General features: G+C 38.1%; 1 protein-coding gene across 6 annotated transcripts in view; it reads right to left on the bottom strand.

Moving 5' to 3' along the window:
* Window positions 1-1,538: 1,538 nt before the first annotated feature.
* The window catches only part of tgo (Aryl hydrocarbon receptor nuclear translocator homolog tgo), a 52,554-nt gene continuing 39,818 nt past the window's right edge, over window positions 1,539-14,274 (bottom strand). For 3 of the 6 annotated variants that reach the window (XM_017907608.1, XM_017907610.1, XM_017907613.1), the window contains 10 exons: window positions 11,714-11,874; window positions 5,456-5,773; window positions 4,649-4,852; window positions 3,667-3,858; window positions 3,413-3,571; window positions 3,189-3,339; window positions 2,585-2,742; window positions 2,283-2,467; window positions 2,053-2,194; window positions 1,539-1,953 (listed from right to left, as the gene is read on the bottom strand). In XM_017907608.1, the coding sequence (XP_017763097.1) occupies window positions 1,736-1,953; window positions 2,053-2,194; window positions 2,283-2,467; window positions 2,585-2,742; window positions 3,189-3,339; window positions 3,413-3,571; window positions 3,667-3,858; window positions 4,649-4,852; window positions 5,456-5,773; window positions 11,714-11,874 (1,888 nt within the window). In that variant the 3' untranslated portion in view covers window positions 1,539-1,735. The remainder of the gene's footprint in view (window positions 1,954-2,052; window positions 2,195-2,282; window positions 2,468-2,584; window positions 2,743-3,188; window positions 3,340-3,412; window positions 3,572-3,666; window positions 3,859-4,648; window positions 4,853-5,455; window positions 5,774-11,713; window positions 11,875-14,274) is intronic. The other 3 variants (XM_017907611.1, XM_017907612.1, XM_017907609.1) reach the window with 3 other exon arrangements.

Here is a 14,274-nt window from a genome sequence, read left to right as displayed (position 1 = left end):
GGGAAAGAAGGGTCATAGAATGCTTCATAAATATGTTTCGAAGTTTAATCAATAATTTGCGTTATACATATTGATGCCTTCGTCGACTTCAATATGTTAATTATTGTCAGTAATCGTAGCTACTTTCGACAAAGGATGATTAAAAAGAATTATACGTGTAATGTAAACTTTTATATATATTAGTGACAAATGTTCCCAATTCATCATGATATGCTGCAACTGTTCCTTCGATCTACTTAATAAGAATTTGCTAGACATGTACATCTACAATGCACTAAATCACACGTGGTTACTTATAAATGCAATTATGATTTCGTATGTGTAACATTATCTATATTTTCTTTAGAAATATCTAAAAATGGTGTTTGCTTTTTTTGTTTGCACAGAGAAGCAAAGTGGATTACATATAATTTTTTTGTACATCATTCTTGTTATTGAGTTTAAACAATGCTTTTTCCCGTTCAGCGTCGATTTTGACGATTGCACTATTTATAATTACAAAGATCTAAATTAAAATAATTAAGCTAACCTTAAAAATCTAACCATAAGCTGGTATTAAAATTACCGTGATTTGTGTTAAGTTTGATTGAGAAGTTTTTAAAAATAGTTTGTTTTATTTTTGTTTTCCTTATCGTTTAGAATGCACCACCTTGAACGTTCATCGAAGTGCGCTAGCTTTTCCTTCGAAATAAAATCACTACTACGTAAAAAAGAGAGATATTACTCTCTATTACTTATTAATAAGCACAGATGAGGCGTAAAATTTCTATAAAAATGTAAAGTGATAATAATCGTACAAAATACATGCAGTTCGATGCAACATGTTCGTTTGCAATCCTAATGAAGCTTTCTCTCGAACAATTAGAAATCTTACACGCATTTTTGTTTTTTTTTATCCAAAATTTTATACATATACTTACATCCATTTAACAATAGCTCCATGAAATTTTAAGTTTTTCTATTATTACCTTACCATTCTTGAAACTTCATGTACAATTTAAATATAACTTACGTTACTACAATTGCGTACCTTTTTTAAACAGCGAAGAGAGTTAAACATTCGTTTCCTAATTTACACTGCTTCCATTAAAACTCCTTCCTCTAGATATTTTAAAATCAGATCAATAGTAGGAAATAATACAAAGAATTACCTTACAATCATTAAACACGATTTAAGCTATATTTGAATTGCAAAAAGCAAACAAAACAAAGAAAGAAAAAATAAAAGAAAAAAAAACAATGCTTAAAGATAGAAGTTATAATTTCTTTTTGAATAATTCTTCTGTATTATTTGTTATATCAAATCTTAAAATTTATATTTCGTTATCAATCTTCTGAGTTTCGACAATTGATCCATCTGTGCGTATTATAAGTTCCCTCTTTCTATATTCTATTTTCCCAATACAACATTTAATGGCACTTTTGCAAAACAATATTTACGAATTTCGGATAATTGAAACACGCAAGTTTTCATACAATTGCTAAAATCGTACCGTAAACCAGAAAAAAAAAAATGGAAACTTCTCACAAAAAGTAAGGTGAACCTATTGTAAATTAGTCGATTCGATTAGAGTACGCGTGAGGTGCTGACTGGTGAATTTTCGTATCGCAATTAAATGCTGAAGTAAAAATGTGATTTACGATACTTGGAACAATTCCGGGATTCTACCAATGAAATTCGAACCTTAAAGCTTTCTTAAGGTAGATGTTTATCCGCTATGCTGCTTTCTTGTCGCTACTCGAAATTTGTATTGAACATATTTAACTCCTCGAAACCGGATGCACCACCCTGATCTTGTAACATCTGTAACATGTCAGATAATTCTTGAGGTTGTGTGCCAGGTCCACCTTGGGAAGGATGGGGCGGTTGTGCTTGTCCGGTCACTTGAGGATTTGATTGTCCCCCATCTTGTTGAGGTGCTTGATGTTGCTGACTCTGCCATCCCCACATACCTAAAGAGTCTCGGTTATTTATCTTTCTGTTTTGTTACGACTGAATAAAAACAATATTGTAGACATTAGATTATTTGTTTATGTTCAAATTAGGCTTACCGGGATTATTAGGTACTGTTGTGACCGCATGGTATTGTGTAGCCGGTGTCCTAGCGCCGCTACTTAATTGAGTATAAGTTGGTCCATTTGGTGACCTCGAAGGACTTAACTGATTGTACTGATATCCTTCTGTTACAGGTTGCTAAAACAATAAATAATATTATAACTTAGTTTCCAGAAAATTTTCTAGATAAAATTTAAGTATTAAATTATTATTGTTATATATTTACCTGTCTTCCAATAGTCCACGCTTGTTGCACTGGAGTTGGCGAAGTGTTAGCTGGTTTTTGAATTCTACTTAAAACTGAAGATGATGCACTCTGCTGGCCAGGTGAGCCATAAGCTATAGGTGATTGTGTTGTTTCATATCCCTGATAAACATTTTGTGTACTGGACGGCCTAGGCTGTTGAGGACCTAATGTTTTTACAGCTATATTAATATAATAAGCTGGTAAACTCCAAATATAACGAAAGTGACTAAAAAAGAAATACAAAATTTAATACAATAAATAATGTATAATTAATAGTTTACCAGCTGTAGCAACGGTCGCCGGGTGTTGCATCATGTGATGCCCAGAATATAGGGGATCCCTAGCAGGGTGTCTCTGAAGGGAATAATCGAGGCCAGGTTGTCCATAAGCAGGTACAGCTTCATTTTCTGTTTGTCCATCACTACCAGGATGGAACGACCTTGAATATTAAAATACAAGTAATTTAACACTTCCGCTCTTCAAATTGTTTATAATATAGCAAAAAGCGAAAGAAATAGTATGGTATAGGATGAAAGTATTCGTAAATGAAAGAGAATGATTCAACCTAAGCTGCTTCTAGTTACTTACAACTAATTTTTAATTTCTGTAAGTTGCTTAAAGCAAGTGATGAAACTTCAAAACATATTTTTCGTTCTTTATCAAATTGAAATAAATAATATTTCTTTTTAAAATAATTATAAGAAATAATTGGAAGTGAACAACGCTTGGAAAAGAAATTAGATTGTTTACTTATTTATTATGAGGTACTTATCAATATTTTAAGCATAGTAGGGATGTTGTGAATGTGTTAAGATTTATTAATACATCTGCATGATACGAAATAAGTGAAATAAACTGTTCAGCATCCGCCATAACGACTCATACTTGGTATGTGTATTTGTGCAGACGATGTATTCAACGTCGTCACTGAACGGGTTTATAAATGCAAATGCAGATGTCCTTAACCACACCCAGTCACGATTTTTGGCTCGAAATCTGTACATCATAGACATTACTCGTCCTTTCATCTTAAGCACTGCAACAACAGATGCTCATTAACAATAAGGAACATGTATACAATTGCTTTTCTTAGGCTTAAGAAGTTTCACCTTGCTCGAAACTTTCTCGCATATGCGTCAAATCCTCTGGGTGAAAGAATTCGTAACACGGGTGACCTAAGAGTTCGGAAGGCGTGTACCCTAGAATTCCACCGACTCTTTGGTCCACGAAGGTAAATTTACCTTCTGCTGAATGACGTGAAATAAATTCTGAAACATTAAAGAAGGATAATTAATCGTAATGTTCGTCTTATTAGGCGAATTACATAAAGTGTTATTTAATAATAAAAACATTTAATATTCACCATTATTGCTATTGGAACCTGCTAAATCGCTACTATTTGGTGTACTAGTGACCTGTAGCCGCCCAATGGCAACCAGGCAGCAGTGAGTGCTATTGTTTTCTTCTGTGATCACGCCGTCAGGTCCGACTTGAACACCAGCAGCTTCCCTGTCAACTAGACCCATACCTGGTACACATGGGGGAACAAAATCACCTACAGCGCAAAATAATAAGTCAGTCCATGATTCCTCATAATCGGTAAATGATCATGATTTACATGCTGCCAAAAATAATAACTACATTTAAGACGGTTAGAATTTAGAGTAAAATTAAAATTTTATTCGAATACAAATTTACAGTATTTTCTTAAACACTATGAAAAATTTTGTTTAAATTCTATCCAACTTAAAATTATTTTAATTTCTCAGAGATTTTTTTAAATGTATTTCCCCCCAAAATATTATCTCACGGCATTCGATGGCATCGGTATAATTGCAAACAGCTCTTACGTACAAGTTTTAACGAAAGAATATTTATAACTCGATACAAAATAAAATTGGAAAGACTGGAACGCGATCGAAGGCGGAAACGCGCGAAAATCGTTCGCAGAGGGGCCCGTTATTATGCATCGGGGGCCGCGATAAGGCATACGAATTCCGCATCGGGTCCGTCTCGACATAGTTTATCGGTATTCCAGCCGTTCTGTCGGCTGTTAGGTCAAGACGATTCCATTCATTCTTTATAAACCGATCATACTATCCGTGCTCGCCACCGAGTGCCGGCCCCCTTAATTTATAGTACAAACGTCGCTATCCTCGTGTATTCTACGAAGCCGCCGGGTTCGTTCATATTCTTGCTGCACGCCGACGTCTCCCTCGCTTTAAAATAGAAAGTTGGCGCTACGTCTCGCGCGCGGCCATCAACAGCGGCCCCGTTATACATCGACGGCGACGTACATCATCATTGGGAACAACATCGATCGTTGTAACCTGTAGCAAACTCACCATTTGCGGGCCAACTCTTGATGTACCCTGTACAATGAACCACCGCATAATTTTGACCATCGCGTGAGGGCGGACCGAGCGAGTTCCTCTGTTTCACGTGGTGGAGTCCATGGGCGGCAGCCATGTCGCCGGTTGTTTGCATGTTGCCCACCTTCATACGACAGATGAAACCTCTCCTTGAGCCCATACATATTTTCATCGATGCTGTGAAATTGGATTAATTAATATTATTTCTACAATCACGAAGTATCGAAACGTTTTGAGGTTAGGATAATTTACTCGCGTTAGAATGGTTATTTTCTAGGTTAGAATAGTTTGATACAATTTATGATAATGTGGAATGTGTAATGTTGCAAGTTTAATATTACTTTTACGATCGTGGACTTTTGAGAAACTACATTGTTTAAAGTAACTTATTTATTGACATATTCTATGGTCATGAAGTTATTAGTATCGCAACGAATATCGATACGAGGTATTGATACCAACCTAAAATCTCTATTTAAAAATTTCTGTCAAGTTCAGAATATGAATTTGATAATCCATTACGATTCTACGTTGATTTGGATTCGACCTTCTGTTTTATTTGATTCCTTTTAGTTTTTGATATACAGAATCTTCTGTATCATAACTTAATTTCACAAAAATATAGTATGCCAACGTAAATACGTTATTGACTATGAACCAATTGATATAGATCGTCAAGTGTGACCATAAAGATTAAATTCTCGTTGCAATAAAAATTATACACTAAATTATCAATATTTACCACTTAATTTATGCGAGAAAAGGAAAAGATATACTTACACTGTCCTTCTTTTTTCACAGTCCCCGTTTTTAAGTCCAGTACTCTGCCTCCGTTTTCCGGTTCGGCACCACTCAATTGTTCCTTCACTTTCTCTGTATCGTCCGGATGGACCTGTGAATAGAGGCTGGTGCCGTACCAATCGTTTTGCGTGTAGTTCAAAACTGGCGCCACGGAATCGGATACGTAGATGATCGTCCCGGTGTTGCAGCTGACGACGAATAAGAAACCATCCGCCGCCTCCAGGATCAGGTGTTTCAGCTCTTGATCGGTTAAAAACGAGGGCTTGTATGCACCGTCCGAGCTGGTGTTTCCTGTTCCTGCCACAAAATTCGTACTTTTCTCTTTGTGGATATTTAATTAATTTTTAATCTATGGCGATCAAAAATGAAAATCTAAATCCCGAACGACTTATGTTTTTGGTTAACGACTTTATATGTAATCTTTTTATAGGTATGAATGCATATATAGGTTATGAAATAAACGTTTATCATAGAGCGTGGACTCACATGTGCGATCATTATCAGTATTTTGTTACCGCTATGATCAACGTAGTCGCAATAGTAGTGAGTATTTGAGGTTATTTTAATTTTAATTATAGTACTTAATTTTATTATTTGCTTTTAGGTTTATTGGTTTATTAGTGGTCTGAGAAGTACAGAAAATACTAGGCCTGGAGTATTCTAATTAAATTAAAGTATCGAGTCCCATATCGATTTTTTCTCGAGGGATTGATGTAACTTCAATCTCAGGATTGTTTTGTCCAGGAACAGGAAATTAGTTGTTCCTCTGAGATACGTGTTTTCTTTTTCTTTCAAGGAGATTGGACTTTTATATCGCGTTTGATGTAAATGGTCCGTATCGATCGAGGGATCTACCTGGTCGCTCGACATCGAGTGCACGTGTAACGAGGAACACTTTTCAAGCGAAACGAATGCTTGTCCCTGGATACGTGCTACTACTTTTCCACGTGTGGATTGGATGCCCTTTTTCAACGAAATCCCATTACTTCATTACGGACGCTAATATCAATATGGATAACAGAATCCCAATTTTGTCGTGATTGGTATATATGGAATCCAAAAAATTACAAGAGAACAAGAGGCAGAAAATTATTTTAAATATGGAAAATGAAACATTAATCAAGTGCTTTGGCACAAAAATTTGGAAAAATTCTAAAAGTGGAGTCAATCATTTATGAATGTTTCAGATACAGACATTATGAAACATTTTACAAATATTATTATGGGAAACAGTCTACGAGACTTTGGAACAAATTACTTAATGTTTCTCCACTTATCACGCAACACTAATCGTCACTCGTCGAGTATTGGCTTATCAGAAACCAACGTAAAATCCACCGCAAACCTCGTCAAACAATCTCGAACGACCGCTAAATTCCCGTTACCATTTCCCTCGATAAAACGATAAATCCTGCGCCCAACGAACCACGAGAGGCCTCTCGCTTGGTCGCGAAACTTCGCGAACCGAGAATAAAAAGGAAAAAAAGAAGAGAGAAGAAAAATCTTTTAAATTCAACAAGAAACGCGAACTCTCGAAGCAAGAAAACGAGAAAAGAGCAATGGAGGAAGGGAGAAGGAAGGAGCACGGTACCAAAAATGAGGACGGGGCAGCTCGGCAGCGTAGGTAACTATCGAGGTGCAAGATCGGAATTGCAAAGCGGACAGGATCCCGCGAGCAAGAGGCAGCAGAAAGAGAAAGAAAGAAAGAACGAGAAAGGGAGAAAGGGAGAGAGAGAGAGAAAAAGAGAGAGAGGGTCGCGATGCGATCTTTACCCCGATATACGGAGAAATTCCGGGAAGAGGTACTTTAACGACTTCCAAACAAGATCTATGGAAGACCCCGGGTGACCTTCGTTACCATTACCTTCCACGTAGAGGAACGGTCTTTCGATGGACATTAATGCCGCCGTGATACCACTCGGTCCCTTCCATCGAAAGAAGACGCGGATGCTCCCCTTGACCTATCTAGCGAAACATGTTGCTCGAGGCGATCTTCCAATGCTTTCCATCTTGGTTTCACGTGCACGGGGCACCGCTTTTATTGCTTACGTTGTTTGGCAAGTCCGTGAAATATTAGAAAAATTTAATAGCGAAATCTCTGACGTCTTCTGGACACTGCTTAAGTATTATCTTTTTCAGATCTATGCTTCAGGCCAATCTTTCTGGAGGACAGAAGAGTCAATGGTAAAAAGACTATGATGGCTTTAAATGAGAAAGATTTGGTGTTTTATAGGAATGAAAGAAGTGACACGAAAGAGGTACATGGAAAAGAAGTTAATTATAGTTGTTGAGCGTTTGAAAGAGTAGTGTTTGGCTTAGAGGTTGAGGTTATGTTATGGTTAACGTGTATATAGGTGTTTGGTTTCATCCGGGTATTTTATTAAAGGTTTATTATTATAGATTCTGATGTCAGGGTAAGTGGTTTAGTGATTGATGGATATAAGCCGGGATAGAAGGTGGAGTAAAAGGTACAGCTGTGGTTAGCGTGTGATGGAATGTTTGGTATTGTTTTAGATACACGGTGGCGTATCTATTATTGTACATGTTCGATGCTTGGATAAATGGGTTAGAGCTTAATGAAGTATAAACAGGATTAGACCGTAAACTCATGTCGGATGATTTATAGAGTTTGAATCGGTATATACAATCAAGCATAAGTCACTGGTAACCTATTCTCTACGGCAGTTGCTGGAAGAATGAAGATAATTTAACGACGATGGATATACGGAATTTATTCGAATCGCTGTTCTGCTCATTCCAAAGATTCATTGAAATTTAATTCTCATACACCACGGGGCTGTCAGAGAACAACACAGGCACCGGAAGCTGATACGATCTATCGATTCAAGGAAATAATTCTCATTGAACAATCACCCAGTAAAAATAAACTCCAAGAAAAATCAATAAACCTATTACTATGTCTGCTGCTTCTAAAATGTCCTAACTTTTAAACTAACACCTTCGTGGCTGTTAATTTCTGCTAAATCTTCGTATCTCTTTGCACTTGTACAAAACAACCTAATATTACGTTAGCGTGGAACAACTGTGATTCATAAAAAGACGTAATATTACGTCAACGTAGACCACCTACAAGTTCGCGCAAAGAATATAACGTCAACAACAATTACCGAGGTCCCACAACGAGACGTAATTTTACGTCAGCATGAATCGACTACGAACAGATACGCTTTTATGTCTCAGAGGACTAACCGCAAGACGTAATATTACGTCAGAGCGAAAAAGGAATTGACGAGCGAGCAAAGCTACGAAAGCGTGAAACCAATCGATCAAAGGCCTGGAAATCCGCGGTTTAATGGCCGAGCGAGTGAAAATCAGAAGAGCGGGAAAACTGCGTGGAAAAGTGTCTCTGCCACGTCCCACGGGTGCACCGTGTCTCGGCCGAGGGTGGGTGCGTGTACGCGCGCGAACGAGCGACGTATCCCGGAGGCGATCGCCTCTCTCCTCTCGGCAGGTAAAGACGGCGCAGACAGGCAACGAGCAAGAACAGGAGAGAAGCTCTCCGGTTCGAGCAATTTGTATTCAGCGGCCCTGTTGTCGGGAAAGAGGAGAAGTGGCTATAAACAATGCGACGCACCACCAATACTTAGCTGGAATCACGGCACGCACACCGATCCAGCGGTAGAAGGTGGAGAGGCAGAGGGTGGACGGGAACGAGCGACGAGAAGAAGAGAGAGGAGTAAAGAGGAGTAAAGAGCGGTAAAGAGAGGTAAAGAGAGGTCGCATGGACGCGTGTGTGCACGCAGCGTAGAAGGGAGCCGGGGCTAAAGGGACAGCCGACGGGGCAACTCCACCCATTCTTGCACCGGAAGCATATATCGCGCTTTCTGCATTCGATATGACCAGCGCACGACGAAACCTTCGGTGAATTACGACCGTTCCGGTGCGCACCGGCCGGATGAATTCTCCGGAGAAAGAGACACGAGTGACGAGAGAACCGACTGACTCCGCCTTGGGACATCCCTTGCTTCCTCTGGGCCCGGGTATTATGTCGTTCATCCACGAGATCGCTCCCAATCGCAGTTTGGGCTAGAGACCTGCGCTGGAACCCGGACGAAGAAGGTTGTAGACCAACTGATCTTTTCAATGTACTTCGGAATATACTTCTTCTTTTCAATATGCTTCTATTTGCAATACGAACTCTACAACGAGACTATGAGAAAATACAACAGTGTACTATGAAGAAGGAACTAACCCTGTACAATTTTCAGAGGTGCTCATATTCTTGGCTTTGGAGGGATGAAGATGACGAATTGGTCCTTGGTCAAAGTAAGAATGAGTAAGCTGTTTTGATCTCTGACGTTGGCCTGCGTTTATCAGCTAGGTCCTTTTAGTGATTAAGAGTCAATGGATCGTTGGTCATCCAACACCTGGGCTTTCAAGGTATCCAAAACGACCCGTGTCCCTTTCCTCTTCTTTTCTTCTCAGTGGAGGAGATTCATGGGGTGGTTGGAGTTCTGGTAAAGTTTTGGAAGAAATTGGTAGGAATCTTGGTAGCAGTATTGCTAATTTTAGGTCTTGCTCCTGGGATATGTTATTTTGGAGATGGCTCGAGCGAATTTTTAGCACTTTTACGAAGTTGGAAAGCAAAAATATTGGGTAAGTGATCACTACTGTTAGTTTGGGGAAGAATTGGGTTAAGAGTTTCCCAAGTTATACGGGGTATTTCAAGATTATGGGGTATACGGTTATTGTTGCAGCTTTGAGGAGATCTTGAGTTAGTTATTCTGTGATTGAGGATTATTTACAGAGTTTTTAAAGAGTTAAAAACAAAATTATGAGTGCAAATAATTATAAATTGCATTTTTCAGTGGCTTTGAGAGAATTGCTTGGCAAGTCAAGACTCTTTTGAGAATTTTTTGAGGATCAAGAGATGAGATTCTATTGTAGACTATTGGAAGAAAGTGATCAATGAAAAACAATCTCGACGATTTGTGGTTTGGTTTGTAAAGTTATAGTAATTGCTGGAAAAACCTGTAGTCTATTTTTCCACGAATCTAGGTAATCTTTGAGACCAGAAAATCGTTGAAGTACATTGAAACGATTCTAATATTCCAGCTGACAGGATTCTAGGTAACGATCCAGGGTTTAGATAACAAAGACAGTTGGATTAATCTAACATATGTGTAGCTGCTGACGTAAGATTACATCATTGTATGAGGCACTAAAACGATCCACTATTATAATAATTTATGTTAATGCAGCATAAAGGTATGAATGATCATAATCCTCCCGAATTACCAAATTAATATTCATAAATTAATTATAAATTGACAGTACTATAAGATTAAAAATAATTACAGGTTCCATAAATGGGATGTCCAATTATCGCGTTCTGCGAGGTTTTTAAAGGAATTGCGCGCAGATGACAGAAGTCAAGTGGTCGCAATATTGAGCTACAGAAATATGCATTTTTACCGAGCTGCTGGCTGTCTGATAAGGCACAAAGTAGTTCAATGCGAGACGTGACGATTAAGCATCGCCGATGTTTGAGTTATCCGGCACGAGCAGCAAAATAACTTTGGCAATGCGATCTTTAAGCTTTGCCTCGGACCGATTGAATTACGCTCCGTACAGCTCACTCGATTCCTTCGTTTATCGGCATGGAAGCTTGACAATATGGACCTACCGTTAACGTCGCAAAAGAAAAATAATGTAAATCAACCTTTATCTCCAGTGAGTCGTGAACAGATCAAAAATTCTGGTCCAAATTGTTAAATAATATTACTTTATGTATAACATATGCTAAATTTCACTAGATATTAACTGACCTGAGACAATCTGTTAAGAGTTTTGAAAGGAGCTAAGAAGACCCTGAGAAATTATTTAATCCTAATCAATTATTTATATACAATTATAAACTGCTAATCAATATTCCTTTATACATGGCTAAATTTTAATAGGGATTTTTTATTTTTCAGAGTGCGAGATGCTTGCTTGGATGATATCAAAATATAACTGGATGACAGCATTTTCATCGTTCCTGTAGATATTTTTTAATTCAGAAACTTTTCCTCAATTTCTTATTTTTAATTATTTATTATACACTCCATGTATCGCCATCTTCGTTTCTCGCGTGCAAAGGGCCAAGTGACTTAAATGCTAAAAGGAATCAAGGGGAACCAAAGAAATTCTTCGATTCTTCCACATCATCATTCTTAAGGTTCCCCTCGTTTCCTTTGAGTAAAGAAGAGAGCAGAAAACGAAGGAGGGACTCACCTCTGAGGTTCCTCATATGGGCGACTGCCATCCTGAGTATGGTCAATTTGTCCGGTTTCCTGGCCAGGGCTGAACACGTCGGCACCATGTCGGACAATTCGGTGATATAGGCGGTCATCTTGTTCCGCCGCCGCCGCTCAATTTCGCAATGATTCTCCCTGCAGTAAGTCGCAAGACAAAACCGAGGTAATTGCATAGTTCGATGGACATTCGATAACTAAAAATTAAATCAACGCGAATTAATTCTGTTGCTGGAAAAATTCGTTTTAAATACCCACAAAATCCCATCGAAGTTTGGACGTAGAAATACAACGAATCGCACTCGTTCCATGTTAAACGGATCTTAAAATTACTATAAATTAATACCGACACTATATTATGGAAATGGAATCACAAGAATATCGTATATTGGAAGAAAATCGTCGCAATTTTTCCACTTCGTTACATGGAAATACCAATTTCAGAGCACCTTGTTATAAGTGCTCGAGTGTACCATAAAAATATAACCAATTTACCTGTAACACGGTTCATTCGTTCCATAGTATATTGAGGTTATGTTAAATGAAATTTAAATTGGCTTTAGAAACATTAAACGTTTCATTTTCAATAGTCTAAAAATTACCGAGAACAGAGTTTAAATACTTTCAAATTTTATAAATATAAAACAAAATTTTAACAATTATCGGATTAATTAGCGATAAATACGTATGAAGAATCAATACCATTGTTTTTAAGCAGAAAATTACTTTTAGTATCCTTGATACGTGATCCTTGAGAGATCTGAGACCATGAGAGAACTCGTCCGTGAACTCGGATCCACGGATCATGCAAGTGCATAGCGCCAATCGTATGCGTGGTTCGTTTGCATAATTTAGAGGCGCAAAGTACGATCCTCGGTCGACTGGTATTACGCGATTTTAGAAGCTGGAATGTGTGGATAATGGCTAGACAGTGGCGACTTCAACGCACGAATCATCGTGCCCGAGTAATTGAAGAACCGTGAACATAACTCTTCCGATATTAACCCCTTCACGAGTAAGCGTTTCGGCAGTAAAGCGATTTTCCATTTAACTCACTAGCGCCACCACGGTTCACATCTCCGATAAACGTCTACCGTAAACATCGCGTGTACCGTTGAATTATTTTCTTATTTTACCGATATAATCTTCGAATTTTTGTCTTGTTACGTGTGTCATATTCCTTGTACGATTAAAAACGATACAAATTGTACGATAGAAATTTTTCGTGGAAGGGTTAATCCAAAAATAACTGAAAGTAATTATTCTTCGACAAACTGCTAGAACTACCACCGATTAAAGAGGTTAGGTTAGAGGAATTGGAATGAGACTACTTAACACTAGAACTACCAACCCAGTGAAAATGACTGGTCCCAGAATTTTCCTTTTTTCAATCACCGAACACATACACCTGCTTTAAGAATAAAATTGGTATCAACTCATAATAAGAAAGAACTGTAATCAATATATTCACTCATATTCATCGTAACCGCTAAAATTACTATAATCTGAGCACGTTACAATTAGGTACCCATTAAAGATCGGTAGTTCTAGCGTTAACAGTGAAATTATTAAACACAAAAATCTTAGAAAGGTATTCGTGATAATTTTTATTCCTCGTTTTACACCCTTAAATTTTCAAGTCGATAAATCTGAACAACTTCAAAATGAAAGATCAAATAAATATTAAGAAGGTCTAATGGGTATTACATATTCACCCCTAAATTTATATACGATAAATCCTCTGAACCACCCCAGATGAAAAATCCCCCCAAAATTTTCGAAAAGCGAGGAAAGAGAATATGAACTTACATTTGCCAGTAACCAAGCTAAGAGTAGATGATAAACTGAGAAAACTATCCACGGATGGGACGAGCGTTTCCATCGGCTGGCGACGTCATTGATAAGGGTGTTCGTGATCAATGCGGTCAATAAATTCTGAAACGATGCCCCTATCGAGAAGGGGTATCGGGTGAAACCACAATTTCAGGCCTCCCCTGTTATTACCGCTACCAGAGGGTAACCGGCGCGAGTAACGGCGCGCGTCTCTTCTCCGCTTCCTACGGACCGGTAATTGTCGGCGAGCAATCGTAAATTTAATGGCATTTAATTCCTGATAATTTCAGTCGAACGTACCACGCAGCTCGGGACGCACGCGAGCTGAACCGACTTTGGAAGTCGCGAGAGTGAAACGTATGAAGAATCCACTGGATACTTTGTTCCTTTGCACGTCCCATATCTTACCGATTTTCCGGCACTTCCGTTTACTACCAATTTCCACTGCGATCTGAGTCTTACAACGCTCGTGAAACATCCAAAATCGTTATTGATAGGAAAATATACGTTAAATATTTCGATTCGAATAAGGAGAAATTACATGAAATATGTGAAAATATGCAAGAAGTAATTTTGATAGAAAACACAGGTTTTTAATTAAAAATTGCAAATATTGCTCAAGACGCTATGAAAATTTGTTCTTCCGTGTAGCACTCCATTTTTAATAACCCTAAATTGTCAATTGTCAAGTAATATCTTTTTTGTCGT

Source organism: Eufriesea mexicana, unplaced genomic scaffold, assembly GCF_001483705.2.
Source record: "Eufriesea mexicana isolate 0111107269 unplaced genomic scaffold, ASM148370v2 scaffold8420, whole genome shotgun sequence".
NCBI classification, from domain to species: Eukaryota; Metazoa; Arthropoda; class Insecta; order Hymenoptera; family Apidae; genus Eufriesea; species Eufriesea mexicana.
Note: the sequence above shows the minus strand (reverse complement) of the source record. Positions and strands in the feature narration are given on the sequence as shown.